Below are 18,206 nucleotides of genomic sequence, written 5' to 3'. Positions count from 1 at the left end.
CTACCTTGAACATGCAATCTTCCTGTCCAGCTTCCTCTATACTTATACTTATTATTGTTACTATTACTATTATTATTATTATTATTATTATTATTATTATTATTAACTGGGGATGAAACCCAGGGGCATTCTACCTCCAAGCTACACCCCCCCCCAGCCCTAGTTTTTATTGTTTATTTTTTTCTTTTTTTATATTTTTTAAATTTGGAAACAGGGTCTCACTAAGTTGCCTTCCCTGCAGAAGTGTCTTTTTTTTTTTTTTTTTTTTTGGTGGTACTGGGGATGGAGCCCTTCTACCTCCGGGCTACACTCCCAAACCCATTTTTTTTTTTTTTTTTTTGAAGCAGGGTCTCAAGCCAGCAAGACTGGCTTCGAACCTGCACGATCCTCCTGTCTCCACCTCCCAAGCGTGGGGATTACAAGCCTGTGCCACCAACCTGGCTATTGTTTATTTTTTAAATTAATTAATTAATGAATGGTGGTACTGAGGTTCCTGGAAGCCCTTCTAGCTCCAGGCTACACTCCCAGACCTATTTAATATTTTTTAAAATTTGGAGACAGGGTCTCCTAAGCCAGCGTGATCCTCCTGTCTCCGCCTCCCCAATGCTGGGATCACAAGCGTGCGCCAGGCCTGGCTCCGGCTTGCTTTTGCTATTAGGTTTCTGAGCAGGGGCGGAGGGAAATGACCTGGTTTTTTTTTTGTTGTTGTTGTTTGTTTTGTTTGGGTACTGGAGATTGAACCTCGGGGCATTCTACCTCCAGCTACAGGCCCAGCCCTATTTTATATTTGTTTGGAAACTGGGTCTGGCTAGGTCCCCGAGCCTCAGTCCTGGCCGAGAGGCCTCCAGCCTGTGGTCCGCCCGTCTCGGCCTCCCAAGCCCAAGTCCTGGGTTTACTGGGCTGACCTCTTTTGAAACGGGCCCACGAGGCTGGGGAGTTAGCCGGGCCGGCCCCCAGGGCCGCAGGCCCTTAGGAGAGGAGCCCGCGGGCGCTGACCCTTCCCCAGCCCCTGTCCTCTCCCTCCTGCAGGCCCCTGACCGTCCGCCGTCGCCTGGAGCCCCATGCAGCCTGGATCCGGGCCTAGCCGATTCCTGCCCCTGCGCGGGCGCGCGGGCATGTACGCGTCCACCGAGTGCAAGGCGGAGGTGACGCCGTCGGAGCACGGCCACCGCACCTTCAGCTACACGCTGGAGGACCACACGAAGCAGGCCTTCGCCATCATGAACGAGCTGCGGCTCAGCCAGCAGCTGTGCGACGTCACGCTGCGGGTGCAGTACGAGGACGCGCCGGCCGCGCAGTTCATGGCGCACAAGGTGGTGCTGGCCTCCTCCAGCCCGGTGTTCAAGGCCATGTTCACCACCGGGCTGCGCGAGCAGGGCATGGAGGTGGTGACCATCGAGGGCATCCACCCCCAGGTCATGGAGCGCCTCATCGAGTTCGCCTACACCGCGTCCATCTCCATGGGGGAGAAGTGCGTGCTGCACGTCATGAACGGCGCCGTCATGTACCAGATCGACAGCGTGGTGCGCGCCTGCAGCGACTTCCTGGTGCAGCAGCTGGACCCCAGCAACGCCATCGGCATCGCCAACTTCGCCGAGCAGATCGGCTGCGCCGAGCTGCACCAGCGCGCGCGGGAGTACATCTACATGCACTTCGGGGAGGTGAGGCCCCGGAGGCCGGGGTGTCGGAGGAGGAGGGGAGGAGGCCCGAGCCGGGCACGCCGCTGCGGGCCGTGCAGGCCAGTGAGGAGTTCGGTCTTACATTTATTTATTTATTTATTTATTTATTTATTTATTTATTTATTTATTTTTGCAGTACCACCACGCCCAGCTCTCCCAGCCTTATCTTATTTATTATTATTATTATTTTTATTTTTATTTTATTTTTTTTTTTGCTGCGCTGGGGATAGAACCCACGGGCAATTCTATCTCTGAGTGATAACCCAACCCTTCTAACTCTGGGCGACACCCCCAGCAGCCGTGTGTGTGTGTGTGCGTGTGTGTGTGTGTGTGTGTGTGTGTGTTGGTACTGGGGTTCCTGGAAGCCCTTCTACTTCCGGGCTACACTATCCCAGACCTATTTTCTACTTTTTTTTTTTTTTTTTTTTTTTGGAAACAGGGTCTTTTAAGCCGGCCCGGCTGGGTTCGAACCCGCGCGGTCCTCCTGTCTCCGCCTCCCAAGCGCAGGGATGACAAGCGTGCGCCACCACGCCGGGGCCCAGCCCTATTTATTTTATTCTTTATTTGGAAACAGGGTCTCACTGCGTTGCAGAGGGCCTCACTAAGTAGCTGAGGCTGGCTGTGAACCGCCATCCTCGGGTCTCAGCCTCCCGAATGCTGGGATGACAAGCGTGCGCCACCACGGCTGGCTCCTATTTTAGTTTTATTTTGGAACTGGCCTTTTCTAGGTTAGTGAGGGTCTCACTGTTTCCTGAGGCTGGACTTAAACCCGCAATCCTCCTGTCCAAGCCTCCCAAGTGCCAGGACGACAGGTGTGTGCCAGCCCTCCTGGCTCTCCTAAAGTCCTTCCTCCAGGGATCAGCTGGAGCACGGCCGGGTTCTAAGCCTGCGGTGCACACATCTGGGGAGAGCTGGGTGCTCGGCGGGGAAGGCACAGTGTTCGTGGGTGCCCGGGCTCCGGCTTCTCTGGGGTGAAGGTGGGGACGGGCTGGGGAGTCTGGCGTGGCCTGATCAGGCGATGAACAAATATTTACTGACACGCGCGCTTGCCGCAGACCTCGAGGTCGGCCTCTGTCTGTTTCCTCCGGTGCAGGAAATGTCGTCTTTAAGCCGGGTTTTTGTTTCGTTTCGTTTCGTTTTCATTTTTCAGTTCAGGAAGTCAAGGGAAAATATCAGGGGAGTTCTTGTTAAAAAAAAAAAAAAAACAACGCATAATAATGACCATGATTTTTTTCGCCCCTGTGGTACTGGGGGTTGAACCCTGGGACGTTCTAACTCTAAACCACACCCTCCACGCTATTTTACTTTCTTATTTGAAAACGGGATCTTCCTAAGCTGTGGAGAGCCTTAGCAAGTTGCTGAGGCTGGCCTCGAACCTGCAGTCCTCTTTGTCTCAGCCTCCATTCCCAGGTGTGCCACCACGCCCAGCAACCCCTGATTATTATTATTATTTGTGTGTGTGTGTGTGTGTGTGTGTGTGTGTGTGTGTGTGTGTGTGTGGTGTTAGGGGTTCAACCCAGGGGCATTCTACCTCCAAGCTACACCTCCAGCCATTTATTTATCTATTTATTTATTTATGGTGGTACTGGGGGTGGAACCCAGAGGCTTTCTACCTCTGGGCTGTACTCCCAGACCTATTTTCTATTTTATTTGGAAACAGGGTCTCACTGAGTTGCTGAGAGCCTCACTCAGTAGCCGAGGCTGGCTTCGAACCCGTGCGATCCTCCTGTCTCCGCCTCCCAAGCGCGGGTATGACAAGCGCGCGCCCCCACGCCCGGCCTTTTTTATTTTTATTCGGAAACAGTCTGGCTAGGTTGATGAGAGTCTCATGACTGGCTGAGGCTGTCCTCGAACCTGCGATCCCCCGGTATCTACCTCCCAAGTACTGGGAGTACCGGTGTGTGCCGCCACGCCCGGCCTGACCCCTGATTCCTGAGTGCCAGCCGGTAGGCGTTGCACCCAGGCGAGGGTCATAAACGCCGAGGAGCCCTGGCGTGAAAATCCAGATTGGTCTAAAGTCTGGGAACTCTGGCTTGGCAGCGGAACGGCACAAGCGGAAAACCCCGTACCTGACCTCACGTGATGGGTGGCGGCACACACCCCAAGTCCCCTTACTTGGGAGGCTGAGGTAGGAGGGTCACAGGTTCAAGGCCCGCCTCACCAATTTAGCGAGACCCTGCTTCAAACTAAAAAAAAGGGCTGGCAGTGCGTTTCAGAGGTGTGTGCCCCCGGTTCCATCACCAGTACCAGACACCAGATCCCAAAGCTGGTGCATGAGCGCAGTGTATAAACGGCCTTCGGGCTGTGTGTATGGGGTTCCTATGAAACGTCAGGGCAGTTCCTGTTTAGAACTGGGTCCCAGCTGCAGGCTATCTCGTCATACAGATGCGAATATCCCAAAATTGGAAAAGTCCCAAATCGGAAACATTTCTGGTCCCAAGCATTTTGGGAAGGGACACTCAACCTGTAATAAGAATGTTTTTTATTCTTTATTTTCTTTTATTTATTTATTTATTTTTGTGGTACTGGGGATGGATCCCAGGGGCATTCTACCTCCGAGCTATACCCTCAGCCCTAATTTTTATTCTTTTATTCTTTTTGTGTGTGTGTGTGTGTGGTACTGGGGGTGGAACCCAGGGGCTTTTCTACCTCCGGGTTACACTCCCAGACCTATTTTTATACTTTATTTGGAAACAGGGTCTCACTGAGTTGCTGAGAGCCTCACTAAGTGGCTGAGGCTGGCTTCGAACCTGTGCGATCCTCTTGTCTCAGCTTCTCAAGTGCTGGGATTATAAGCGTGCGCCACCACGCCTGGCTTTTATTCTTTATCCTGAAACAAGGGCTCACTAAGAAGCTGAGGCTGGCTGTGAACCTGCGATCCTCCTGTCTCAGCCTCTTGAACACTGATATTACGAGCATGCGCCACCACGCCCGGCTCAGCCTTTTTTTTTTTTTTTTTTTTTCGGGGCTGGAGGTGGAACCCAGGGGCATTCGACCTCCAAGCTACACCCCCTGCCCTATTTTTTATTCTTTATTTTGAAACCGGGTCTCACTGAGTTGCAGAGGGCCTCACTTAATAATAGCTGAGGCTGGCCGCGAACCGCGATCCTCCAGGTCTCAGCCTCCCGAATGCTGGGATTACAAGCGTGCGCCACCACACCTGGCTTTCCGGCTCAGCCATCTTTACTTAATTTTACTTTTTGTTTTGAGACAGGTCTGGCTAAATTGCCCCGGCTGGCTTTAAACTCCTCAGGCCTCAGCCTCCCAGGCGGCCGGCATCACTGGCAGCGCCCTCTGCCCAACAGGAAGTAGTTGAGCACTTACTTGGGGGTGGGGGTGGGGCTGGTCCCGTTCTAAGCGATTTGCATCTTTTAAATGATTGGCTCATCCCAGTCATCTTCTGAGGAAGTGCCCACCTTCTGGCCCCAGATCCTAAGCTGGAAGGATGCTTGTGCTTTGGGGTGATTCTGGGAAATTTTAATTTCTCTTCCAGGGGCAGCTGCCAGCTGGGGTGGATGCTCCCCTGGCCCCTGTTTCTCTCCTGTAAGGACAGATGTGACAAATGTTCTCCCATCCCCTTTACTACATGTGGGGTTGACCAGATGCCCCAAGGAGCTCCCATATTAGTCTTAAGGCTTATGGCTTCCGGAGAGGCATTCCCTCCACCCATCTGCCCAATGGTGGTGGTTTCTTCTTCTCCTCCTCCTTCTTCTCCTCCTTCTTCTCCTCCTTCTTCTCCTCCTTCTCCTCCTCCTCCTCCTCCTCCTCCTCCTCCTCCTCCTTCTTCTTCTTCTTCTTCTCCTCCTCCTTCTCCTCCTCCTCCTCCTCCTCCTCCTCCTCCTCCTCCTCCTTCTCCTCCTCCTCCTCCTCCTCCTCCTCCTCCTCCTCCTCCTCCTCCTTCTCCTCCTCCTCCTCCTCCTCCTCCTCCTCCTCCTCCTCCTCCTCCTTCTCCTCCTCCTCCTCCTCCTCCTCCTCCTCCTCCTCCTCCTCCTCCTCCCCCTTCTCCTCCTCCTTTTGTGGCGCTGAGGATTGAACCCAGGGGCATTCTATCTCCAAGGTACACCCCCAGCCCTTTTATTTATTTATTTATTTGTTTATTGCAATCCTGGGGATGGAACCCAGGGGCCTTCCACCTCCGAGCTACACCCCAGCCCTACTTTTTATTCTTTTATGTTGAAACAGGGTCCCACTGCGTGGCAGAGGGCCTCACTAAGTAGCTGGGGGCCCGTCCACCAACAGAGATCCTCCCGTCTCAGCCTCTCCCCCATGCTGGGATTTACCAGCGGGCGCCCCCCCCCCACCACCACCACCACGCCCGGCGGCCCCCACCCCCCCCCAGCCCCATTTTGACTTTTCATTTTAAAACAGGCCTCCCTCGAGTGCGTAAGTAGCCGAGGCTGGCCGCAGCCGCGGACCCGCCGCCCCCCCGGGCCCCGGCTCGGCCTCCCGCCGCCGGGTGGGGTCACACTCGCGCCCTCTGCAGGTGGCCAAGCAGGAGGAGTTCTTCAACCTGTCCCACTGCCAGCTGGCGACGCTCATCAGCCGCGACGACCTGAACGTGCGCTGCGAGTCCGAGGTGTTCCACGCCTGCATCAACTGGGTCAAGCACGACTGCGAGCAGCGGCGCTTCTACGCGCAGGCGCTGCTGCGGGCCGTGCGCTGCCACGCGCTCACGCCGCACTTTCTGCAGCTGCAGCTGCAGAAGTGCGAAATCCTGCGCGCGGACTCGCGCTGCAAGGACTACCTGGTGCAGATCTTCCAGGAGCTCACGCTGCACAAGCCCACGCACGTGATGCCCTGCCGCGCGCCCAAGGTGGGCCGCCTCATCTACACGGCCGGCGGCTACTTCCGACGGTCACTCAGCGACCTGGAGGCCTACGACCCCAGCGCGGGCTCCTGGCTGCGGCTGGCCGACCTGCAGGTGCCGCGCAGCGGGCTGGCGGGCTGCGTGGTCGGGGGGCTGCTCTACGCCGTCGGGGGCCGCAACAACTCGCCCGACGGCAACACCGACTCCAGCGCGCTGGACTGCTACAACCCCATGACCAACCAGTGGTCGCCCTGCGCGCCCATGAGCGTGCCAAGGAACCGCGTGGGCGTCGGGGTCATCGACGGCCACATCTACGCGGTGGGCGGCTCCCACGGCTGCGTGCACCACAGCAGCGCCGAGAGGTAAGGGGCGGCCCGGGGGGGCCGGGGACCAGACCCCACACGGACGGGAGGGAGGACATCGCCTGAAGCCAGCCTCCTGGGAAAGTCCTGCTCGGTGACCTTAGGCCTCAGGTCCGGGGCCGCAGACTGCCCGCCAGAGAGGCCCTCCCTTCCAAAGGCTGCCTGCCCAGCGGCCGAGGCACCTAATCCCAGGCCCTGGAAGGCGGAGGAAGGAGGAGGAGGACACGTTCGAAGCCAGGCTGGGCGACCCGGGGAGACCATGTCTTAAAAAAGGGACTGGGAGAGCCGGGCGTGGTGGCGCACGCTTGTCATCCCCGCGCTTGGGAGGCTGAGACAGGAGGATCGCGTGGGTTCAAAGCCAGCCTCGGCTACTTAGTGAGGCTCTCGGCAACTCAGTGAGACCCTGTTTCCAAATAAAGTATAAAATAGGTCTGGGAGTATAGCCCGGAGATAGAAAGCTCCTGGGTTCCACCCCCAGACCACAAAAAATGGCGGGGGCGGGGGGTGAGACTGGTAGGGAGCCCAGCGTGGTGGTGCACACTTGTGATCCCAGCATTTGGGAGGCTGAGACAGGAGGATCTCAGTTCATGGACAGCCTCAGCTACTTAGTGAGGCCCTCTGCCACTCAGTGAGGCCCTGGTTCAAAATGAATAGAAACTAGGGCTGGGGGTGTAGCTGGGAGGTAGAATGCCCCAGGGTTCTATCCCCAGTACCGTAAAAAAAAAAATGTTCTGGAGACTTCTAATGCATGTGGTCTGTGAATAGGACGGTGCTTCCGCCTCAGCAGGTCACTCTCAAGAAGCAAAGGGCCACTATTATTAACTCCAGGAACACAGGTATGAACCGGAAGTGCCCGGGCCGCCCGGGCTGCCCTGCCGACCATCATGCTTTGAGGAGAGCCATCCAGGCAATAGCTTAAAATTGGGGTTCCAAGTTGGGCGTGGTGGCACCCAGCATTTGGGAGGGTGAGACGGGAGGATCGCGGTTCGCAGACGGCCTCAGCTACTTAGTGAGGCCCTCTGCAACTCAGTGAGACCCTGTTTCAAAATAAAGAATAAAAAATAGGGCAGGGGGTAGAGCTCAAAGGTCAAATGCCCCTAGGTTCCATTTCTAGACTTGCAAAAAAAAAAAAATCGGGGTTTCCGTAGTGCGGGCCAGCCCCCTTGCTCCTCAGTGACCCTGGATATATCAGCTCACCCTTGTGCACCTCCGTTTCCTTCGGATGTGAAATAAGGGACGAAAAAGGCTCATGTGTCCTCCAGGCCCGCTGGGGACCCGGGAAATCACAAAATAAGCCTCCGCCTGAGGCCGGGCGATGGTGAGGCTGAGCCGCTGGGGCCCAGGAGGCCTGGGTGTGACCCCGAACTCTCCATGTGTGCGCCTCTGGCCCTGCAGATGCCTCCCTTTTTGGAGAAAGGTTGAGAGGGTTAAAGAGGTCGTGTGTAAACAGCACTTGGGAGGCTGAAACAGGAGGGTCTCAGATTGGAGGACAGCTCGAGCGAGTTACCGAGCCTCTGCTTCAAAATAAAATAAAATAAAAAAGGCGGGGTGTAGCTTGGACCTAAAACATCCCTGGTGTCAGTCCCCAGTATAAAAACTAAAGAAAGCCGGGGTGGTGGCGCACGCTTGTCATCCCGGTACTTGGGAGGCTGAGACGGAAGGATCGCAGGATCTTGGGCAGCCTCAGCTACTTAGCGGGGCCCTCTGCAACGTAGTGAGACTCTTTCAAAATAAATAAATAAATAAATAAAAATAAAAAATAGGGCTGGGCGTGTAGCTCGGAGGTAGAAGGCCCCCCGGGTTCAATCCCAGTACTGCAAAAATAAAAAATAAAAAATAAAAACACCACCACAGGTTACATGCAGGAGAAGCCAGAGGAATACGGGCCCCAGCAGGCCGGCCTGAGCTCCGCTGTCTCTTCATCCACCCCGTGCAGGTACGAGCCCGAGAGGGACGAGTGGCACCTGGTGTCCCCGATGCTGACAAGGAGGATCGGGGTGGGCGTGGCGGTCCTCAACCGCCTGCTCTATGCCGTCGGGGGCTTCGACGGGACGAACCGCCTGAACTCGGCCGAGTGCTACTACCCGGAGAGGAACGAGTGGAGGATGATCGCCCCCATGAACACCATCCGCAGCGGCGCAGGTGGGCAGCGGCGGGAGCCTGGCGGTGGGGGCGCCCGGCAGGGCCCGGAGTCACGGCCCCCGCTGTATTAAGGCGTCTGCGTCCTGCACAACTGCATCTACGCGGCGGGCGGCTACGATGGCCAGGACCAGCTCAACAGCGTGGAGCGCTACGACGTGGAGACCGAAGCCTGGACCTTCGTGGCCCCCATGAAACACCGGCGCAGCGCCCTGGGGATTACGGTGCATCAGGGAAAGATCTACGTGCTGGGTGAGCCCGGCGGCAGAGCGCCCAGGAGCCCCAGGGGCCCCATCTTTTTTTTTTTTTTTTTTTTTTTGGTACTGGAGATTAAGCCCAGCAGAATTATTATATTATTATTACTACCACTGCTATTAATATTATTTTGGTACTAGGGGTGGAACCCAGGGGCTTTTTACCTCCGGGCTACACTCCCAGACCCATTTTATAGTTTATTTGGAAACAGGGTCTCACTAAGTTGCTGAGAGCCTCACTAAGTAGCTGAGGCTGGCTTCGAACCTGTGCGATCCTCCTGTCTCAGCCTCCCATGTGCTGGGATGACAAGCGTGCGCCACCACGGACCACGGGCCTGGCTTTTTTTTTTTTTGGAGGTGCTAGTGATAGGGGACATTCTACCTCTGAGCTACATACCCAACCCTATCTTATCCTTTTATTTTGAAACAGTCTAAGTTCTGGAAGGCCTCACTAAGTAGCTGAGGCTGGCCTTGAAAACCTGTGATCCTCCTGTCTCAGCCTCCCAAATAATGGGATGAGAAGTGTGCGCCACCATGTCCGGCTTTATTTATTTTTATTTATTTATTTTTATGGTGGAAATAGAACCCAGGCTTCATGCATGCCGGGCCACCGCTAACCACGGAGCTACACCCCGGCCCAGCCTCATCCTTTGGGGACAGGCGGCTTGATTTGCTGTCGTCCCAGTGAAAAGGCTCCTCACGGTGGCGTCCGCTGCCTCCTGTCTCCTGTCCCTCGGGGGTGGCCTGAGCAGTTACCGGCCCCTCCGCTCTCCCCGCAGGAGGGTATGATGGCCACACATTCCTGGACAGCGTGGAGTGCTACGACCCAGACACGGACACGTGGAGCGAGGTGACCCGCATGACATCGGGCCGCAGCGGCGTCGGCGTGGCGGTCACCATGGAGCCCTGCCGGAAACAGATCGACCCGCAGAACTGCACCTGCTGACGCCTCTGTGTTTCTGGGGTGGAAGAGAAAAGCAGGGCCCGCTCCTCCCTCCGCATTGCAACTGGACAGGCACAGCAGAGACGACAGGGACCCCCTCCAGGAAGAGAGGCGGGTGCCTGTGTTCAAAGGACAGCTCAGAAGAAGCCCCGAAACCGTGAGCCCCAGCTCCCGCGGCGTCCAGGCCAGCCGCCCAGGGAGGGCGCAGGAGGCCATCCAGGAGGGAAGCCCTCACCTCGAGCGGCTCACGGGACGCCCTGGGTGAAAGCAGGAGCCACAGTCAGGCTCCATCCTTGGCCGGGCGAGGCCGCGGGGAAGGGCGGTCCCCAGGGATGGGCGGGCACAGAGACCTCACCTGGTTTCTTTGCCCTGGACGGTTGTTTGTTGATAAGTAACCCTGTAACTTTCCAGTGCAAATAAAGAACAAGCTAACGAGTGCCTTTTGCCCGGCTCTTGGCTCGAGTTCTGAAGCCCAAGGGCCTGGGGATTCCACGGCGCTGAGATGCACCGTGGGCCCTCTGATGGCCGGCAGCTCTGCTCCTCGCCTTTGGGAGTTTCAGAGGCCTCCGTGAACCTCCGGGGCGTGCGCAGCGCTGCCCACGTCTAAGACACGACATCTCCAGCGTGCCGTCATTTTCTCTGTGTGTGTGTGTGTGTGTGTGTGTGTGTGTGTGTGTGTGTGTCACTAGGGATTGAGCCCAGGGGCATTCTACCTCCAAGCTACGTGCGTGTGTGTGTGTGTGTGTGTGTGTGTGTGGCACTAGGGATTGAGCCCAGGGGCATTCTACCTCCGAGTTTGAAACAGGATCTCGCTAGGTTGGTGAAAGTCTCACTGTATGTTGAGGCCGGTGATTCTCCCGTCTCAGCCTCCCAAGTAGTGGGATTACAAGTACTGGGTACCACCACCCCAGTTTTTTTTTTTTTTTTTTTTTATTGGGGATTGAGCTCAGGAGCATTTTACCTCTAAGCTACACTCTCAGCCCTATTTAATTTAATTAATTAATTTATTTATTTTTTGGTGGTACTGGGGGTGGAACCCAGAGGCTTTCTACCTCTGGGCTATACTCCCAGACCTATTTTATATTTTATTTGGAAACAGGGTCTCACTAAGTTGCTGAGAGCCTCACTAAGTAGCTGAGGCTGGCTTCGAACCTGCGCGATCCTCCTGTCTCAGCCTCCCAAGCGTAGAGATTACAAGCGTGCGCCACCACGCTCGGCCTTATTTTATTTTTTTTGAAACAGGGTCTTTTCGTGCCCAGCTAACATGCCTTCTAAATTTGGTAAACATCAGAGCTGGGCGTGGTGGCACATGCTGGTAATCCCAGTACTGGGGAGGCTGAGACAGGAGGATCTTGGGTTTGCAGCCGGCCTCAGATACTTAGCCTCAGTGAGGTACTAGGCAATTTAGTGAGACCCTGCTTCAAAATAAAGAATGAGCCAGGCGTGACGGCACACACTTGTAGTCCCCACGCTTGGGAGGCTGAGACAGTACTACCCCCCCGAAAAAAAGAAAAAAAAAGGCTGGGGGTTTAGCTCGGAGGTTGAATGTTCCTGGGTTCAATCCCTGGTACCACAGAAAATAAGTAAATAAAAAAATAAATTTGATAAAAATGTATCTAGCTGCTGGGTGTGGTAGCATATACCTGTAATGCCAGCACTTGGGAGGCTGAGACAGAAGGATCACAGGCTCACAGTCGGCCTCAGCAACATGGCAAGACCCTCTTTCAAAGTAAAAAATAGCCGGGCGTGGTGGCGCACGCTTGTCATCCCAGCATTCGGGAGGCTGAGACCTGGAGGATCGCGGTTCGCGGACAGCCTCAGCTACTTAGTGAGGCCCTCTGCAACTCAGTGAGACCCGGTTTCAAAATAAAGAATAAAAAATAGGGCAGGGGGTGTAGCCCGGAGGTCAAATGCCCCTGGGTTCCACCCCCAGACCTGCAAAAAAAAAAAAAACAAAAAAAACAAAAAAACAAAAAACAAAGTAAAAAATAAGCCGGGCGTGGTGGCACACGCTTGTAATCCCCGTGCTTGGGAGGCTGAGACAGGAGGATCGCACGGGTTCAAAGCCAGCCTCAGCTACTTAGTGAGGCTTTTAGCAACTTCGTGTTTCCAAATAAAATATAAAAAAGGTCTGGGAGTATAGCTTGGAGGTAGAAAGCCTCTGGGTTCCATCCCCAGTACCACCAAAATAAATAAATAAATAAATAAATAAATAAATAAATAAATAGTAAAAAATAAAATAGGGCTGGGAATATAGCTCCAAGGTTGGAGGTGGTTGGGTTTAAACCACAGCATCAAAAAATTTTGTTGCAGGTCTGGAGATGGAGCCCAGGGCCTTGTGCATGCTAAACTGTCACTCTGCCACTGAATTATACTCTCAGCCCTTCAAAAAAAAAAATTAAGCCAGGTGTAGTGGCATACATCTGTAATCCCAGTACTTGGGAGGTTGAGACAGGAGGATCACACATTTGCAGCCAGCCTCAGCAACTTAGTCAAGCCCTCTTTCAAAATAAAACAGGGCTGGGAAGCCAGGCGTGGTGGCGCACGCTTGCCATCCCAGCATTCGGGAGGCTGAGACAGGAGGATCGCGGTTCACAGCCAACCTCAGCTACTTAGTGAGGCCCTCTGCAACTCAGTGAGACCCTGTTTCAGAATAAAGATTAAGAAACAAGGCTGAGGGTGTGGCTAACAGGTAGAATGCCCCTGGGTTCCATCCCTAGTACTGAAAAAAAAAAAAAAAAAAAATAGAGCGGGCCGGGAGGTGAGCGAGAATGCCCAGGATTCAACCCCCCTCCCACCAAGGGGAGCCGAAGCCATGACATAACTGTGATCCCAGTACTGGGGGCTGAGCCAGGTGGATCACAGGTTCAAGGCCAGCTTCAGAAACATAATGAGTCCCTGAAAGACCTAGTGAGATCCTGCTGAAGGTAATAAAAAGCGCTGGCGTTTGGCTCAGAGGTTACAATGTCTCTAGGTTCAATCTCCAGTACCAAAACTGATGATGGAGACACGCCTGGTGGAGCTGCCTGTAGTACCCGAGCTTGGGGGGCGGAGACAGGAGGATTGCAGGTTAAACCAGCCTTAGCAACTTAGTAAGACTCTGTCTCAAAATAAATAAATAAGCTGGGCTTGGTGGCGCACTCTTGTAATCCCTGCGCTTGGGAGGTGGAGACAGGAGGATGGCACAGATTGGAAGCCAGCCGCGCTGGTTTAAGAAGACCCTGTTTCCAAATAAAAAAATTTTTTTTAAAAAGTATAAAAATAGGTCTGGGAGTGTAGCCCGGAGGTAGAAGGCTTTCCAGGAACCCCAGTACCACATTAATTAATTAATTAATATATTTATTTATTTATTTAGGTGGTACTGGGGATGGAACCCTTCTACCTCCGGGCTACACTCCCGGACCTATTTTATATTTTTATTTGGAAACGGGGTCTCTTTTTTATTTTTTACTTGAAAACAGGGTCTCTTAAGCCAGTGCGGCTGGCTTCGAACCTGTGTGTTCCTCCTGTCTCCGCCTCCCAAGAGGGGGTGGGGGGGGATTACAAGCGTGCGTGTATTCTTTTCTTCTCACTGGGGGTTGAACCCAGGAGCATGGGACCTCTGAGCCACACCCCCCATCTGTGTGTGTGTGTGTGTGTGTGTGTTTTGCTGGAGATAAACCTAGGGGCATTCTACCTCTGAGCTACACCCCTGGTCCTATTTTTTATTCTTTATTTTGAAACAGGGTCTCACTGAGTTGCGGAGAGCCTCACTAAGCAGCTGAGGCTGTCCGGGAACTGCGATCCTCCAGTCTCTGCCTTCCGAATGCTGGGATGACAAGCGTGCGCCACCACGCCCGGCTTTTTTTTTTTTTTTTTTAATTTAGAAACAGGGTCTTGCTAGGTTGCTGAGTCTCACTATGCTGAGGCTGTCCTCTCAATCCTGCAACCCTCCTGTCTCAACCTCCCAAGTACTAGGATTGTAGGCATGTGCCACCACACACCTGCCTGGTGAAGTTCTTAATTTTTATTTATTATTATTTATTTATTTATTTTTGCAGTACTTGTGATGGAACCCAGGGGCATTCTACCTCTAAGCTACACCCCCAGCCCTATTTTTTTTTTTATTCTTTATCCTGAAACAGGGTCTCACTGAGTTGCAAAGGGCCTCACTAAGTACCTGAGGCTGTCTGCGACCTGTGATCCTCTTGTCTCAGGTTCCCAAGTACTGGGATGACAAATATATTTGTCAGAGGCCCCCACGCCTCTGACAAATATATTTAAGGCAGCTGCACATCTTCTTGTGGTTCCTATTTTAGGAGGAACAACCCCAGTTCCTTAAATGAATTCGCATGTGACACGCGGCAGGGTAAGTTCCTCCATCCGCTAGTTTCACCCGTCCCCTGTCTTAAGGGGTGCGCCCCCTCTCCCCAGCGGGGGCATGCAGGATGGGGCTTCCGCATTGTTCTTTCAGTGGGAACCATGGAGCCCTTTCTCCTGGAATTCGATGCTCTCGGAAGAAAGGCAGATGATGGGTCGGTTTTCAGGAGGGCGACCATACTAAGCCTCAGGAGATGGGGGACAAGGCCAGAGTCTCTTAGGAAAGAGGACCAACTGGGGAGCTTCGAGGAGGAGGAAATTAGTCCCTTGGGTCCCCTCAAGAAGAAAGCCAGCCGGGCGTGGTGGCGCACGCTTGTAATCCCAGCATCACGGAGCCTGAGACAGGAGGATCGCGGTTCGAGGACAGCCTCAGCTACTTAGGCCCTTTGCAACTCAACTCAGTGAGACCCTGTTTCAAAATAAAGAATAAAAAAGTAGAGGTAGAATGCCCCTGGGTCCCATCCCCAGACCAGAAAAAAAAAAAAAAGGAAACGATGCCAGGGTCAGCTGAGCCGCCGCGAGTCCCGTCCACCTGCTGCGGTCAGAGCTCATTAGAATCCACTGCGCACCTTCCGTCGCGCACCTTCAGTCAGGTTCCAAAAGGCGAAAAGGCAGAGCTCCTCATTGGCTGCTTTCTCAGATAATGACAACCACAAGAGCCAATTGTAGCGCAGAGAAAACTCCCGCGCGTGTCCTCGCCACGCCTCTCACCCGGTCTGCGCGTGCGCCACCTCCCGAGCCTGCTGTAGTTCTCCAGCCCTACTCTGCGGGGCGCTCGAGGGCTTCTGGTCCCTATGGCCCTCTTTTTTTTTTTTTTTTTTTTTTTGTTATATATATCGGTGGTACTGGAGTCTCAGGGGTGTTATACTACTGAACTACGCTCCCAGTCCTTTTTATTTTTATTTTTTTGTGGTACTGAGGATTGAACTCAAGGGCATTCTACCTCCCGGCTATACCCCCTGCCCTATTTTTCTTTATTTTTATCTTTTCTTTTTATGTTATTTATATTTATTTATGTTTGCGCTATTGGGAATGGAACCCAGGGGCATTCTATTTCTGAGATACACCCCCAAGCCCTATTTATTTATTATTTATTTATTGGTGGTACTGGGGATGTTGGAACCCAGGGACATTTTACCTCAGAGTTACAACCTCAGCCCTGGGTGTTTTGTTTTGTTGTTTGTTTGTTTGTTTTCGGTACCTGGGATGGGACCCAGGGTCATTCTACCTCCAAGTGACACCCCCAGCCCTATTTATTTATTTTGAAACAGGGTCTCACTGAGTTGCAAAGGGCCTAAGTAGCTGAGGCTGTCCGCCAACCAGGATCCTCCTGTCTCAGCCTCCCAAATGCTGGGATTAGGAGCGTGCGGCACCACGCCCGGCTTGGCCTTGACTTTGCTCATCGGCAAAATGGGGGTGCTGACAGCACTGCCTTCAGGGTAGGTAGAGGGTCCCCAGATAACCCACTCAGAGGGTTTAGCGCAGTGGCACCAGGTGGCGCTCACCCGTAATCCCAGCAACTCTGGAAACTGACAAGGAAGGATTACAAGGTAAAGCCAAGCCGGCTGTGGTATTACAAGGGTGCCATCCCAGCATTATGAGGCTGAAACAGGAGGATCGCAGGTTTGAGGCCAGCCTCAGCAAGTAGTGAGAGCCTCATCAACCTAGTGAGACCTTGTTTCCAAATAAAAGAATAAAATAGGCCCGAGGGTATAGCCCAGAGGTAGAATGCCCCTGGGTTCCATCCCCAGCACCACACACACACACACACACACACACACACACACACACACACACACACATTTGAGGCCAGCCTAGTAACTTAGGGAGACCCCGTTTTCAAAAAGGTTGAGAGCTGGGCATGGTGGCCCATGCTCGTCATTTGCATACTTGGGAGGCTGAGAATGGTGTGAACCAGAGGCTCACAGCCAGCCTCAGCTACTTAGCGAGGCCCTCTGCAACTTAGGGAGACTCTGTTTCCAAATAAAAAATCGCTCAGGGGTGTAGATCAGAGGTAGAATTCTCCTGGGTTTACTCTCCAGTACTGGGGAAAAAAAAGTTGGGGTGTGGTGGTTTGTTGGGACAGCGCCAGCCAACATGGGTACTGGGGTCAGTGTGGGGAGCCATTAAGGTTTTCCCCTAAAAGAATATGTCTGACTGTCCTTTGCCCAGAGTCAATAAGGTTTGGGGTCATGCAAAGTTCAAAGTAAAAGGTCTGAGAGCTCAGGTGGTGACGGCACGAGGGATTGATTGACCTGGAACCGTATAAATAGGACAAGAGAGATAAACCCGGGGTCGGTCAGTAGAGATATCGACCCGGGAGTGGACTGGCGATCCTTCCATGTTTGAATTAAAATTCTTTGAATCAAATTCTTAGAAGTGAGTTCTTTCATCCTCACGCCTGTCTTCGGAACCTGTGCTCTTCCCGGCAGGCTCCGGCAGTTCAGTCTCCGCTGGTGGGGTGGGGTGGTGGAGTTAAGCCCAGGGCCGAGCCCTGAAAGCCAGGAGAGGGGGGGCCCTTGGTCTGAGACCCACACAGCCCTTAACTGGTTCATATCAGCTGGAGGAAATGGACCAGTTCCACCCTTCCCATTCCTCCCTCTGGCCAGCTCTGTGTGGGGAGGGACCTAATTTAAAGAGCCAGAGAGTGACCACAGGCTGGCCGTGTCCTTCGACCCACGGGCTCAGCCCCCCGCCACAGAGTCGGTTGGGACGTCACATCTGCCCTTTACACTCGGGAAACTGAGGCCTGCAGCAAGAAGAAAGGTTCCCCTGGGGCCGCCCGGCCACCCCCTGCAGCCCGGCCCTCAGCCCAGTGCCCTTTCCCCGACTCTGCCTCCCTTCAAAACTCTGTTGGGACCATGTCGGCCTCTCCTTGTTCTTGTATAAAGTCCAGATCCTCTGGTAACTTCTACCTACTGCCCCCACTGGCGTCTCCCCGAGGTCCTGGCTGGCCCCTGCACCTCTGCGACCATGGGATCTACTGGGACTATTTATTTATATTTTTCCTTGGTACTAGAGATTGAACCCAGAGGCAACTATATCCAAGCTACTGTATTCCTAGTCTATCTCTCTCTTCTCTCTGTCTCTCTCTTCTCTGTCTCTCTGTCTCTGTCTGTCTCTCTGTCTCTGTCTCTCTCTTCTCTCTGTCTCTCTGTCTGTCTTCTGTCTCTTCTCTGTCTCTGTCTCTCTCTTCTGTCTCTGTCTTCTCTGTCTCTCTCTTCTCTGTCTCTCTGTCTCTGTCTTCTCTCTCTCTCTCTGTCTCTCTCTTCTCTGTCTCTGTCTTCTCTCTGTCTCTGTCTCTGCCTCTCTCGTCTGTCTGTCTGTCTGTCTGTCTGTCTGTCTCTCTCTCTCTCTCGGAAGCTGACACAGGAGACTCACAGATTTGAGGACAGCCTCAATAACTTATCGTGGCTCTCAGCAACTGAGGCCCGCCCTGCATTTTCCTGGCATGGTGGCACACACTTGTATTCTCAGTACTTGGGAGGCTGAGACAGGACAATCACAGGTTCAAAGCCAGCCTCAGCAAGTAGTGAGACTTCCATCAACCTAGGGAGATTCTGTTTCAAAATAAAAATACAGCTGGGGATGTAGCTCAGAGCTAGGCTCCCCCCACCCCATTCAATCCCCAGTACCAATAAACAAATAGGGAGATACCCTCCT

General features: G+C 53.6%; 1 protein-coding gene across 1 annotated transcript; it reads left to right on the top strand.

Moving 5' to 3' along the window:
• Positions 1 to 1,115: 1,115 nt before the first annotated feature.
• KEAP1 (kelch like ECH associated protein 1) lies at positions 1,116 to 10,363 on the top strand (the record flags this gene model as incomplete). The annotated part of the gene is made up of 5 exons (XM_080715100.1): positions 1,116 to 1,661; positions 6,163 to 6,848; positions 8,785 to 8,990; positions 9,063 to 9,239; positions 10,021 to 10,363. The coding sequence occupies 5 exons, from the start codon at positions 1,116 to 1,118 to the stop codon at positions 10,185 to 10,187; spliced, it is 1,782 nt and encodes a 593-aa protein (XP_080571226.1). The 3' UTR covers positions 10,188 to 10,363.
• Positions 10,364 to 18,206: the final 7,843 nt, after the last annotated feature.

The sequence above is a fragment of the Muscardinus avellanarius genome (genome assembly GCF_963383645.1).
Source record: "Muscardinus avellanarius genome assembly, chromosome: 18".
Taxonomy (NCBI): Eukaryota; Metazoa; Chordata; class Mammalia; order Rodentia; family Gliridae; genus Muscardinus; species Muscardinus avellanarius.
This window is presented reverse-complemented; position numbering and strand designations above follow the sequence as displayed.